This window comes from Girardinichthys multiradiatus, chromosome 23 (genome assembly GCF_021462225.1).
Source record: "Girardinichthys multiradiatus isolate DD_20200921_A chromosome 23, DD_fGirMul_XY1, whole genome shotgun sequence".
NCBI classification, from domain to species: domain Eukaryota; kingdom Metazoa; phylum Chordata; class Actinopteri; order Cyprinodontiformes; family Goodeidae; genus Girardinichthys; species Girardinichthys multiradiatus.
In genome coordinates, this window is record NC_061815.1 from 40231728 (window position 1) to 40245929 (window position 14202).

General features: G+C 41.6%; 1 protein-coding gene across 13 annotated transcripts in view; it reads right to left on the bottom strand.

Moving 5' to 3' along the window:
* atp11c (ATPase phospholipid transporting 11C) overlaps nt 1-14202 on the bottom strand; it is an 80100-nt gene that overhangs the window by 27931 nt on the left and 37967 nt on the right. For all 13 annotated transcript variants that reach the window (XR_007036291.1, XM_047353237.1, XM_047353235.1 and 10 more), the window contains 4 exons: nt 4383-4463; nt 3251-3358; nt 674-802; nt 212-300 (listed from right to left, as the gene is read on the bottom strand). Coding sequence is in view for 12 of the 13 variants with exons in the window: in XM_047353237.1 (XP_047209193.1) it covers nt 212-300; nt 674-802; nt 3251-3358; nt 4383-4463 (407 nt within the window). In the remaining variant the exon portion in view is untranslated. The remainder of the gene's footprint in view (nt 1-211; nt 301-673; nt 803-3250; nt 3359-4382; nt 4464-14202) is intronic.

The window sequence follows — 14202 nt, forward strand, 5'->3', positions numbered from 1 at the left end:
AGGTTTAGTCTGATTTAATGCCAGGCAGCGATAAAAAAGGTTATATTACTTTTTATCAAGTGTATATAAATATCTGGCTTCCACTGTTGGTGTATTATCTTCATCTTATTGATAAGACAACATGGTAGCATTTTGAAATGGCATTGTGTTAATCCAACACGCCACAAACATGCAGTGTAAATCTGTTGAGACCACATGGTGACTGACTTACTTGTAAAGGTCAGGTTGAGGCTGTTCACACTCGATGGTGGCACTGAGATATTGCAGATCACTCTCTGTGTCTGGCACTGTGTAGTGTGTCTGGAAGGTGGAACAGACAGGGTAAGAAATGCCTGTCATGACTGACTAAAGTCAAGTAGTCATTCTAGTTTCCTGTTTTCTTTTTCACTCAGAGGGAGAAGGAATGAGAGCACAAAAGATACTGAGATGGCGTGACAGACACTGGAAATGCTGAACTAGAGAATAATGCAACTAAGGAAACAGATGAGAGAAGCTTGTTTCAATCAGGTAATTGTTACTTTTAAAAGAACAGTGAAGCCTCTATGATATCAGCTTTGTAATTCAAATAATTAACACTGATCTAAACTTTAGGGCCGTCTTCCCATCATACAGGGCATTCATAAATAAGTGCAGATTAAAACAGTAGTTAGAGATGGACAGCAGATCATCTTACTTTATGGTTGGACTCTCCATCCAGGCTTGCTGTGGTAACAAAACATGTGCCGTCCTCTCGGCTAGACTGCAGTAGTATTAAATCACAGGGAAAGGTCTCATCTTCTTCTACTTCCACAATGTCTCCCACCTGAAGACAGGAGACAAAAATAAAACAACGGTAGCATTAAGTAAAACAGCAGTAGAAAGATTAACAAAATACACAGAAATAATTGGTAGAAGTAAAACATAGGGGTGTAAGGGTACATGAAAAAAATCACGGCTTGGTAGGTATTTGTGTTTTAAAGTGAAGGTCCAGTATGTTTTTGGTAAGCCTTAGTTAATAAAATAAATAAAAATATATAATTATTTCTTTACTTTGGGCAGCAATAAAAAAATGTTTTTCGTTTTTGAAATTAATGTTATTGTATTATGTCCGAAAACAATACGTGTACCGTTGCACATATATTAAACACTAGATTTAAGGGGAAATGTTGGACCAAATGTTGAACCATACATGTTGGACAGAATCACAGATTTCAAGGGGATTAAATAAACAGTAAATACTAGTGATTCAGGAGTCCCTGTGCTTGATATTTATAGGCATGTAAGTGTGAATGTTTGCAGGCCGGCACATGCTTCATAACAGTGAGAAACTTCACTACAAAGATTAGGAAAGCATCTAAAATAAATCATTTCCTAGTCTGTTGTAGTAGCTGTGGAGAATTTAAGAGTCACCAGTGTAAGTCCCTTATTTTCTTCTCATTAACATTCACTTTCATTTCAGCTTCAGTTTGCATAACTAAACACAAACAAATCATTTGCTTTCTGGATGTTAACTTCATCTCCAGCTTGCATCCAACCTTGAGTAAAATATACCGATTTAACATTTTTGAAGGATGTCTCTCAGACATTATATAGGAAAAACACACCACAGGTAAGTGACCAATGATAGTGGAAAATTCAAGTAGGTCATCCTGTTTAGTATTTGTTTAACTACAATTTAGTATATAGCTGTTTGATTGGGCTTGTTCAAAATCCTTAACCTCAGGTCATTACTGGCTAGGAGCAACCCACATATTTTTTAGGATTTGGGATTTTTTACATTCTCAAAGTTTTATGGTTTCAGCTTTCAACAGCGTAACTGACACAAATCAATGAGGTAATGTTTATTGAAATATGACAGTCTTCCAATGAGGCCAATGACATAAGTAGCTCTCTCGGCTTCATGAAGGTCTTTTTCAGGTTTTCTGTTTGGGACATTGCGTGCTTTTCACTCATTTTCATTTCAGTTTTTGTGTCTGCTGAGCCACTTACTAATAAACCATTTTAGCATGAAAAGGCTTCAAACTTGAGATGAGCAAATAAAAAAACAACTCAGCAAACAACTCTAGGCAGTTTCTTACTGGCAAACGAGCAAACACAGAAAAAAAATATATCCCATTTTCATTAGTCGTATAACTGAAAAAAACAAAACAAATATAGCACAGTTTCAAGGGCATAAACAGGTGAATCCCAAAGAGTGGCAATAAATGTGATGCAATGCTGGGGCAACCAAAGGATAACTAAACAAAAGAATATGAGACTGTGTATAAAAACTATTTGTTTCCCAAGGAGATCACTTCCTGATACTGTTGTAGATTGTATTTTTTGGAAAGCCACTTTCTTTCTCCCCTCTACGTGTGAGGTTTTCTGAATCACCATGGTGGTGCAAAATATGTTAAACCGCTTTCTCTGTCACCGATTCCAGATGTAAAAAAAAAAAAAAAAAAAATAGTTAGAGGTTGCTAGTTACAAACCTCACATTTCAACTGGTTCTATGCAGCATTGTTTGTCATGTGTGAAAATACAAGAACAGACATTGGATAGAAGAACATTCTCAAGATAAAGCCCTTATTCCTACAACTATTCCTACTGTTGCTAATATTTAATATAGATTTTTCAGTTACGATGTTATTCTTTGGAAAATGTATTTTTGCAAAGAAGAAAAATAACCTAAGAAAGAGCTTAACTTAATAATCAGCTTAAAATGTATACAAAATAAATACCCATTATGTTTAGTAGCAGCTGTCAAGTTGTTATTGCACAGGATATAACACAACTGTGTCATTCTGTTCCTTATAAAGTATGACTAGCAGTGCACAGTGAAAACGTGGAGGAAGGGCAGGACTGTTACTCTTTGCTACAGATAACCAGAGAAAAGTACGGTCACTCTGTTATCCTCCCTGGGATCTTATTAAAAGCATTGCAGACCATAAGATGGTATTATGGAAAATCTGAGCAGAATTGAAACTGTGACTGATGAAACCGTGGCATACTTTCATTTAAAGCCCAATGTCTAAACAACTCCAGTTTTCCTGGAGTTTAGCAGCCTCTGTGTGCTTAAATAGTTTTATAAGTTGCTGTTAAGTGGCTTAACAAACAGAACAAACTCTTAAAAAAGATATTAAATCGAAAAGAACTGCAATAGAACAGGCATATTACTAAAGTGATATTGATGACCATCAGCCCCCATTTAAAAAAAAACAAACAGCTTTGCAAAAACATTGTTATATTTCTTCTTATTGATCTAAGTAACGATGCGTGTACTAAAACGTACCCTGATCTTCTCACTCTGCTTTCGTATCCTCCGGCCATCCTCTAGTACTGACACCTGGTACTCATTCACCTCACGGTCAGCCTTGTGCCGTAGCCAGTCCTCATATCCCTGTGGCGATGTGTCAAAATCAAAATTGATTTATTTGTTGAGCAAACCAAAAATGGTAAACTTTCACTAAGCAATGACTACACATGGGACACCTAGAGCTATGAGATCAATACAGAGTCAAACAATGTGGAACAGTGGGGCACCAATACAGCTCTGACTTCTGAACATGACACAACAACAACGCTTGTAAGCCGACTGGCTAATGTTAATTGCCCAAAGGAGTTATTAAACAGCATACTATGAAATAAATACTAATTCAGGTACCAAACAATGCACATTCGGCAGTCACATAAGGTATAAAATCTAGTTAATACCTAAAATATAGGGATGAAAGTACAAGAAATGCTGAGGACTGAAAGAAAGAGTGCAATTCATGCCAAGGCTGATCTTCAGCCAAAACGTGGGATAACAGGGAAAGGTGATAGGAGGAGAAAGTCTGGCTGATTAACAGAGGAATAACCCCAGAGAGAGGATGAGGAGAGGCAAAAGAAACCACTTCAGTCACAGTGATAAAGTCAGGCAGACCTCCTTGGAGTCCCACATGAAAAACCTGGCTAAAAGTGGTCCACTTGTATGAGCGGTTCTCTTTTATTTTTGCAGGGAAGTCCGTCCACTATTGTGCATTTCAAAGTCCCAGCAGTAGACCAACTAAAAAGCCAACCCTAGAACAATACATCAAACACTGCCCTTGATAATTTGTATCTCTGTAATAGACTGGCCTGCTCGTTTTCTCTCCATTTACTCACACTTGCCTGGAGCCCATTTCATCTTCACCCCAATCAGAACTCACCAGCAGTGCACATTAATACTGAACCCAAGAGAGCATTAGTCAAGTACTTTATACAAAAAAAAACTGCAGGGGAGTTGTAAAGGCAACAGAACCTAATGTGTTATATGGAGGGGGGAGGGGGGGGGGGGGGGGGGGTTATTACGTAAATAAAGACATTGAGAAAAAGGGGATATGGCAATAGAGAGCTAATAACATTTCTGTTATGTGCACTGATCGGCCTCATTAGGGTCTTACCTGTTTGATAGCAGTTACTGTAATGACAAAAAATAAAGGCAGGCCACTGGTGACTGGGCTGGTGGGGGTGTCCACTATCACCTGTGGGGGAGGAAAAAGAAGTGAATGTAAACAGTAAAAAGTATGAATTTAACTCATATTATAAATCTGTGCTGTGGCATGTTACTTCTGCAGCAGGAACAGTGTGTTGTAATAGCTCAGAGGTCATGGCTAACCCCCTGAATGCAGGGTGTAATCTGTTTCTCTAAGGTGCTTACACAATATCACATATTTTGCCTTAAGGAGAAACATGAGGGAGACATTTAGATTTTAGAGGGAAGCAAAAGAGGTTTTGGTCCAAAAGACTTTTAATCAAGAGAGCCTGGGACAGAGTGCTCCATCTGCAGGTATGCCAACACTTTTTGCGCCTGTGCCAAGGCATAGTAGAAGGCCAGCAAGGAGCTTTGTCAGATTCCTGTTAGCCTCCACACCCCTCGAGCGGTGTGGAGGGAATCTACAAGTACAATGTGCGCATGCACTGAAGCTCTATAATTTGCATCTTATTGGTTTAGATCTAGTAATATCCCAACTGACCATTTCAAAAAAGCCTAACTAGACAATCAGTCCTATGTACTCAAGTGTCCATATAAACGACTCTGTTGGATTTATTCTGGTATGTGTTGATCCTGCAGAATGCAGATTTGCCCCCCACCTCGATTCACCTAAGTCCCCTCTCTGGCTGCACAGTCGGTTTCAGTATGTCAGCATGCACAGACATGAAATAGTCAACTCATTTATATTCTGGCAAGAAGTACTAGAAAGTGTCACATTTCTGTTTTTCTCACCTCTGCATGAAGTGAAAATGGGAAAAGCTTCCCAAATCAATATGAACAAGTTTTTACACATTTAAAAACCTGTTCACCTGCAGACAGACACACTGAATAAGTACAAAGGTAAAAGCTACAAGTCAATTCAAGTCTAACAGAAACTACAAATAACTTGGGTATAAATGATCTCAGAATTAAATGGATAAGACACAGTGGTGCCAGAGCCAAATGTATACTGGCTGATCTCTTTGGTTGGACAGAACTGAAAGAAATACTCGTCAATCATTTATAAGCCTTTCTGCTGTAGTTGCAGATAAAAACACTCCAAAATTCAAAACCAGCAGTGTGAATGCATAACAATGATACAGTTGTACCTGCTTTAAGGGTCTCAAAGCTGGAAGTTAGGTGGATTACTGAGCTGATTAACACATTGTTCGTAATAATCATTTGAGTTATGCACCGATTAACATGGTGACTGATCACTTTCCTCAACATTACTGTGATAGAAATTGAAGAAATTGGAGCAATGAATACCCCTTTAGAAATCCTGTGTGTCTGCATTGTGTTTCAGTGATAAAGACAATGGTTTAAAGGTCTTCTCCTAGCTATTTCTGTCTCGATCAAACAAATATACGAACAGAAACAACTCAAATAAACACATATCTACATTTGTTATGAATTTGGAAGATAAGTCCATCGAAAACACATTTTTAAATCGCATTTGAGTCACATGCTGAAAATACCTTTCCATATAAAGGGAAATTATGTTGCGGGAGAACAAAACCTATGTTGCTATTAATTCTACCAATTAGAGAAATGTGTGGAGATTTCTGAATTTGGAGAAAGTAAAAACAAATTTCTAAAAAATCACTCTGTCAGTATTCTGGCATTTAGAAGATATTAATAATTTTGATGATCCTAACTGACCTAAATCAGGAAATATTTAGTATTATTTCATGCCAGAAATTGAGAAAAAAATATTTTTTATATTTTTATACATTGTATGTAAATACACATGACAGGACTTGATTTTACTTAAAATAAGCTTCACTTATTCACATTTGGGCAAAAATAAAAGCATTTTAGACATGCCTGCATACAAATTCACAAGATAAGAAAGTAACTACAGCTTTACTTACAATGATGAGATATACCAACTTTCAAGAACACTTCTCAGTATTTATGTGTGGGAACAACCACAACCACAAGGACAAAAAAGAAGATACCACACACAGCTCAGGCTGAAGCTAAAGCATGCAAAGCAATTTTTACACTGCACTTTGCTTTTGCTATTTTTAAACTGTAGCACTTTGGTCAGAATCAGTTGTTTAAACTCTGCTTTATAAATAACCTTGACTTGGAAATTCTCAGTAGTATTATTTTTGGTGTATCTTTAGTGTACAATAAAAGGACTAAAAAAAGCAATTGTGGGTGGAAGGAGCTTTTTTTTAGTGCCTGGGTATAAATGGTAAATATGAAATAGTCCTTTCATCTTCATTTCACCACAAAACTGTTTGAATTCACAGTTGACAAGCTTCTCAAGCTCAAAAGCATGATGGTGGCTTTAATAACATTTTAAATAGGAACAGAAGAAACTGGGTTGTAAGCTGTATTTCATTGCGTTGATTTGTTTGCAAATAGCTGCAGGATTTTTATTAAAGGTTATCTGCAGAGGGTTGTTTAGGGCTTGTTATGGCAATTGGCAAACTAGGCAAGATAAAACTAATAGGTTTAACTGAAAGAAAAAAGGTCTTACCAGGAATACATCTTAAAATAAAGAGCAAAGCAAGACTATTTTTAGTAAATAAACAGCACAATCATGAGCAGGCAGAGAGACAGCCGCTCTTTCTATGCTGTTTATAGCAGGCTGATGAGCAGCCTGCTTTAACAGATAACTGAAAGTTAGGACGAAAAATCCAAAACGTAGAATAAAACGTTAGGACATTTTTGTACAGCTCTGGAACTGAACACAACTTAGCTTTGGAATCTTAATGATTCAGTCCATTTATTCACTCTGCTGGTCGGGTCCAGGGATCAGTAAAAGTGAGAAAATTGAAACTTTCAGTTTGTTTTCACACAGAGATTTTTTAGATTGGACCTAGCAAAGTCTTGCAGTTGCGAAGGATTTAGTTTTTGGGGCAGCATTCCAATGATCGAGAAGAAAACAAACAAACAGTGGAGTTGTCTAAACATAAAATCCAGTGTATGAGTTGTACTTTAATGCAGAGTGGAGTTAAAACACATCCATAGAATGCTGTGTAAAGTGCAACATGTGAGTAAAATCATGTGGGCAGAGGAACTCATCTCAACTAGGGGTGGGTAAAAATATCGATTCAGCAATGCATTACAATATACTCGTACTCGTCGTCTTCTGCTTTATCCGGGAACAGGTCGCGTGGGCAGCAGACTCAGCAGAGATGCCCAGACGTCCCTCTCCCCAGACACCTCCTCCAGCTCCTCCGGGTGGAGCCCAAGGCGTTCCCAGGCCAGCCGAGAGACATAGTCCCTCCAGCGTGTCCTGGGCCGTCCCCTGGTGGGACGTGCCTGGAACACCTCCCGAGGAAGGCGTCCAAGAGGCATCCGGTATAGATGCCCGAGCCACCTCAACTGGCTCCTCTCGATGTGGAGGAGCAGCAGCTCTACTCCAAGCCCCTCCCGGATGGCCAAGCTCCTTACCCCATCTCTAAGGGAGTCCCTGGCCACCCTACGGAGGAAGCTCATTTCAGCCACCCAAAGTGACCATGACCCAAAGTTCATGGCCATAGGTGAGGATAGGAACGTAGACCGACCGGTAAATCGAGAGCTTCGCTTTTCGGCTCAGCTCTCTCTTCACCACAACGGACCGACACAGCACTTACTGCAACCACTTACACAACCATTACTGCGGCAGCCGCACCGATCCGTCTGTTGATCTCCCGCTCCATTCTTGACCCACTCGTGAACAAGACCCCGAGATACTTAAACTCCTCCACTTGAGGCAGGAACTCCCCTCCAACCTGAAGAGGACAAGCCACCCTTTTCCAGTCAAGAACCATGGCCTCGGACTTGGAGGAGCTGATCCTCATCCCAGCCACTTCACACTCGGCTGCGAACTGCCACAGCGTATGCTGTAGGTCTTGGATAGAGGGGGCCAGCAGGATCACTTCATCTGCAAAAAGAAGAGACGAAATCCACTGGTCCCCAAACCAGACCCCCTCCGGCCCTTGGCTGCGCCTAGAAATCCTGTCCATGAAAGTTAGGAGCAGGACCGGTGACAAAGGGCAGCCCTGCTGGAGTCCAACATGCAACGGGAACAGGTCCGACTTAGTGCCGGCAATGCGAACCAAACTCCAGCTCTGCTTGTACAGAGACCAGATAGCTCCTAGTAAAGGGCCCCCGAAGCAACTCCCCTAACAAGTGGTTTGCGCCGTGACACGTTGTTTGGATAGAAGCCGCTTTGGACTTAGCAAAAACAACATGATGACTAAATTGGTAAAGTAGCGCAGCAACTAGCTGCACTACTTGAAGTTTGGAGACAAGAAAAAGATCTGTGAACATACAGGGACAGACATAACAGCAGCAAGCTCTGAAGCTGCTAAGGAAAGCCACCTTGGTGATGTCTCAGGAGGCACCCCAACTCTGTTGAACCACTGAGAGCAAGACTTCAATGGTTAAAAGGTCAGAGATGCGACCAGCCCCATATGACTCAAATGGTGAAGGAGATGGATCTCCAGAAAATATATTTATTGTTCCACGTCATCATGACATTGTGAGGCCTGTTTTAGCTACATAGTTTTTTTCCTTTTTACTATACACCATTATCTGTTTTATACAAATTACATGATCATAAAAAAGATTTATTGTAATGTAATGTAATGCTCGAAGCATTAAAATCAATATCAAATTGAATTGATGTTGAATCAAATTGTGACCCAAAGAATCAAAATTAAACTGAATTTTGAGGTCCTTAACAATACCCAGCCCTAGTCTCAACACAACACTTGTCTTTGCCACCCTACAGAGGATGCCCATTTCAACCACTTGTATCCGGGATCTTGTTCTTTTGGTCACGAATCTGTATAACATGACCACAGGCAAAGGTCAGAGCACAGACAGACTGGTTAGTCGAGAGGTTTTTATGCTGAGTGCCTTTTACCATGTCACTGTAGTTCACTGAGAAACTTCAATGCCAAACAGGAGTCTTCCAACTCTGGTTTAACCGTTCTCCACTGTGTTGTCTTCTTGTGTCAATTTAAGTTGCTGCCTTTTGAAAAGTGCATGGCTTAAAGCCTCACACCGTAGCTTTGCACATAAACGCCCTGCATGGTTACAGGTATAAAGACATTTGTCAGTTTGTAATTAAATATTATTAGACCCCTAATCTATGATTTATGACATCCAAAATGGACAGAGCCAAAACCTTTATTCCTATAAGAGGCCTTGTGACTTCCACATGTGTTAAGCATCATGTTTTTTTAATTACCATATTCTTACACATAACTAATAAAACTTAAATCTACACCATAGCTTCAAGTTGTATGCTTTGCCAAACAGTACAGTGTTCTCATAGATATTATGTACATCTAAGTTTTTGCACACAACACAAAACTTTCACATACCCCCCTCCACCTTTCTCCAATGCACCAAACGCAATGCCAAAAAACATATAAATAAATAAACTAAAACTCTGCAGTATGAGTGAACTGTGTGCTCCTGCTGATATGCGGGTGTGATTTCAGAGCAGCAGAGCAGAGCAGCACTTCATCTGGTGCAGGAAATGTGTCAGGGTGAGCAACAGACTGCAGGTCTCTGGGGTCCCCAGCGCTGTGCTGTGGGTCTTGATGTCCTCCTACCCAGTCACCCTCTCTCTTTCTCTCCCCCTCTCTCTCTCGTTCTCATTTTCAGTCTCTGTCTCTCACAGTGCTCTATTCCTGTTCAACTGAACTCAGGCAAAGACATACAGGGGCTATTTATAGAAGAGTGGTGCTTTTTCATCAGCTTGTGTCTATTTGTGTCGCTGTGAAGTACAGAGGGCTCCCTGGCTGCTGACGTCAGCAGTGCAGAGCTGCAGAGACACGGGGGGCTATGAGTGATAGAGACTGAAAAAGAACAACGGCAACCCTGGGACTGAACAAAAAGGGGAGACAAAAGGTTCATAGAATAGAGTCGGAGGCTGGATGACATTAATGTTTGGTATTTGCAGATAGTCTCTTATAGGGGGATGCAAGATGGTTTATTTTGGTCAAAAGAACTTCAAGTTCAAATCAACTGCACGATGTGCATACTGTTCCTCGCTGTCTAAAATACCGCCAACGTGTATGTCTAATAGAACTGAGTGCCTACCAAAAGGAGAACCCTGCAAAGAACGGCATTAGCAAAGAAATGGTGATCATGATTCAGCATCAGTAAATGCGTTAACAATCCGGGGATACCCACCGACTCATATTTCAAGGGAACAAACAGACACGATGTTCTATTTATACTGCACACCAGAAATCTCTGTGCATCCTCTAGCAATGAGAAATGTGTGACTGATCCAAACATGTATAATGGTTTACATCAACATGACGTGCATCATGAGTTGACTACAATTTCTGGCTGTAATTCAACTGAAAAAACATCTGCATAGGATAAAATTTAAACAAACTGACAAACTGAAAGACATAAACCCTGACAAGGTTTCGAAGGTGATCAAAGGGAGGGGAAAATTTTCTATTATTTGGCTCAATTTAAGATAATGAGATCTGTCGAAAACAGAACAATGAGCTGCCTCTGTTGGCTACAAAACTAGGCTGAAGGGAGCTGTCAGTTTAAGCTTGTTTAGTCAGTATGAAACCTGAAAAAGAAGATCCATCTCTCTGGGCAAGCTCCTAGCATCTCTTTACTTTAAAGAGCCGTTTTCAGACACAGTTCAGGCTCTTTCTAAAAGGAGAGCAGCTCGTTCCTACTTTAAGGGATCCGGAAAGAGACACTACGGATGATGAAGGAACAAAAGCAGATGTAAACTCAAATCTTCTTCACTTTTAGAGGAGAAGAATAACTACCTTTCTTTTGTGTTCAAATAAAACAGGAGGCATCTTTTCTTTTCTGAAGATCTTGGCTTCCTCTGTTTGCATTTCCACAGATAAACCAACACAAACCTATAAGCAATAGCCTGCTACATCAGGGCTAACGGGTTCACTTCTGGGCCTTAAGCAGCTCTCCTTCTGGGTTTAGAACAACTCAGACAAATCCCCTGGGGCTACTTAGGGAGAATTAGAGCTACGAGAGGAAAGATTTACTCTGAAGTTGAGACAGGGAAAGCAAACCTATCAACTCATAAGTTTGATTGGTTAGTTTTCAAGGAGATGAAAAATAATTACATGACACATGAAGATATAGAGGCAGTGGTCATTATCTGGGCAGGAGATCCTATACAAATAGGAAACGTTTTTGTTTTGTTTAAGCTAAAAACTATTCGGAAGATGTAATACAAGTAGTTAAATTTTTTACCTTCCAAGAATAAGTAAAAACATTTACATGTTTGAATAAGAACTTCGTCTTTTCAGTTTTACCAGTTATAACTGAGGACGAAAGACAAAACATCTGAGAATAGCATATAGTGCAGGTCTACGCTATAAGGAGAGTAAGAAAGTAGCAGTAGCAATACACAACTTTTATAGCGTTATTTTTTTCTTTTGTTTAAGAAAACTCGATCTAAAAGATAACAATTGAGAATAAACAAAAATCAAATAAAATACCCATGTTGCCCAAGTAGGTGGCCATGAACATCAAACGGTACATCAGAAAACAGGAGAAGAACATTTTTAGCCCAAATTTAGCTTGTTTTTTTTCCTTCAACGTTGTTCAGGAGCTCCTCGTTATCATAAATTTATTTCAGCACATGAATTATGTTAAATGGCAACAGAGCAGAGTAGATGTTAAAAACCTTTTCTAAAATAGTGCCCTTGTTGCGGTTTAAAGCCCACAATAAAATTTGGCGTGAGTGAAGTAGGCTTATATTGGGTGGTACCTTTGCTTCAACTTTTTAATTCCCAATTTTTGGGATTTTTAAAAATTACCACTTCAAATCAGAATCAGAATCAGAAAAGCTTTATTGCCAAGTACGTTTTTGGAATTTGTTTTGGCGTAGTCGGTGCAATACAGTACAAATTAAACAGTATAAACATATCTACAATATAATATAAATATATGTGCACAGTTTTAAGTGAGTGAGAGTAAATATAGAGCAGTATAAGATGCAAGAGCAATACAACAGTGCAGGTGATCATTGTGCAAGTAAAGCAGGAGTCCAAGCTGAGCATTAATGTAACGCATAGAGTTACAGGTTACAGGTGTCCTGTCAGCAAAAAAAGGGGGGGGGTGTGGGTGAAAGGGAGAGTGTCAGGGTGGTTTCCGGGCTTTGTTAACCAGGCTGGTGGCAGATGGGAAAAAACTGTTCTTGTGGCGTGAGGTTTTGGTCCGGATGGACCGCAGCCTCCTGCCAGAGGGGAGAGTCTCAAAGAGTCTGTGACCGGGGTGGGAGGGATCAGCCAGAATCTTCCCTGCCCGCTTCAGGGTCCTGGAGGTGTACAGTTCCTGGAGCGACAGTAGAATGCAGCCAATCAACTTCTCAGCAGACCGAACGACACGCTGCAGCCTGCCCTTATCCTTGGCTGTAGCAGCGGCGTACCAGATGGTGATGGAGGAGGTGAGGATGGACTCAATGATGGCTGTGTAGAAGTGCACCATCATAGTCTTTGGCAGGTTGAATTTCTTCAGCTGCCGCAGGAAGAACATCCTCTGCTGGGCTTTCTTGATGAGGGAGCTGATGTTTGGCTCCCACTTGAGATCCTGGGAGATGATGGTTCCCAGGAAGCGGAAAGATTCCACAGTGTCAATTGTGGAGTCACAGAGGGTGATGGGGGCAGGTGGGGCTGGGTTCTGCCTGAAGTCCACAACCATCTCCACTGTCTTTAGAGCGTTGAGCTCAAGATTGTTCTGGCTGCACCAGTCCAACAGATGGTCCACCTCCCATCTGTACGCGGACTCGTCACCATCAGAGATGAGTCCGATCAGGGTGGTGTCGTCCGCAAACTTCAGAAGCTTGACAGACTGTTGACTGGAGGTGCAGCTGTTGGTGTACAGGGAGAAGAGCAGAGGAGAGAGAACACAGCCTTGGGGGGAACCGGTGCTGATGGTCAGGGAGTCAGAGACGTGCTTCCCCAGCCTCACGCGCTGCTTCCTGTCAGACAGTGATCCACCTGCAGGTGGAGTCGGGCACACTCAGCTGGGAGAGCTTCTCCTGTAGCAGAACTGGGACGATGGTGTTGAAGGCAGAGCTGAAATCCACAAACAGGATCCTGGCATAGGTTCCTGTGGAGTCCAGGTGCCGGAGGATGAAGTGAAGGGCTAGGTTGACTGCATCATCTACAGACCTGTTGGCTCTGTAGGCAAACTGCAGGGGGTCCAGGAGGGGGTCGGTGATGTCTTTTAGGTGTGAGAGCACAAGGCGCTCAAAGGACTTCATCACCACAGAGGTCAGGGCGACGGGTCTGAAGTCATTAAGCCCTGTGGTTCTTGGCTTCTCGGGAACAGAGACGATGGTGGAGGACTTGAAGCAGGCTGGCACATGACATGTCTCCAGTGAGGTGTTAAAAATGTCTGTGAAGACTGGAGACAGCTGATCAGCGCAGTGCTTCAGGCTGGCTGGTGAGACAGAATCCGGACCAGCAGCTTTCCGGGGGTTCTGTCTCCTGAAGAGTTTGTTGACGTCCCTCTTCTGGATGGAAAGAGCCGTCCTCGGCGTGGGTAGGGGGCTGGTGGGGGGGAACTTCAGGGTGGGGGTTGGAGGTGCCAAGGCCCCTCTTGAGGTTGGGGAGGTGGGGGTGGTGGATTGTGGCTGCAGCTGTTGGGGGGCGTCGTGGGGGATGGTTGCAGGACTGTCCCTTTGTCTTTCAAAGCGGCAGTAGAACTCGTTCAGGTCGTTGGCGAGGCGTCGGTCGTTGATGGAGTGGGGTGCTTTCGGCTTGTAGTTGGTGATTTGCTTGAGCCCT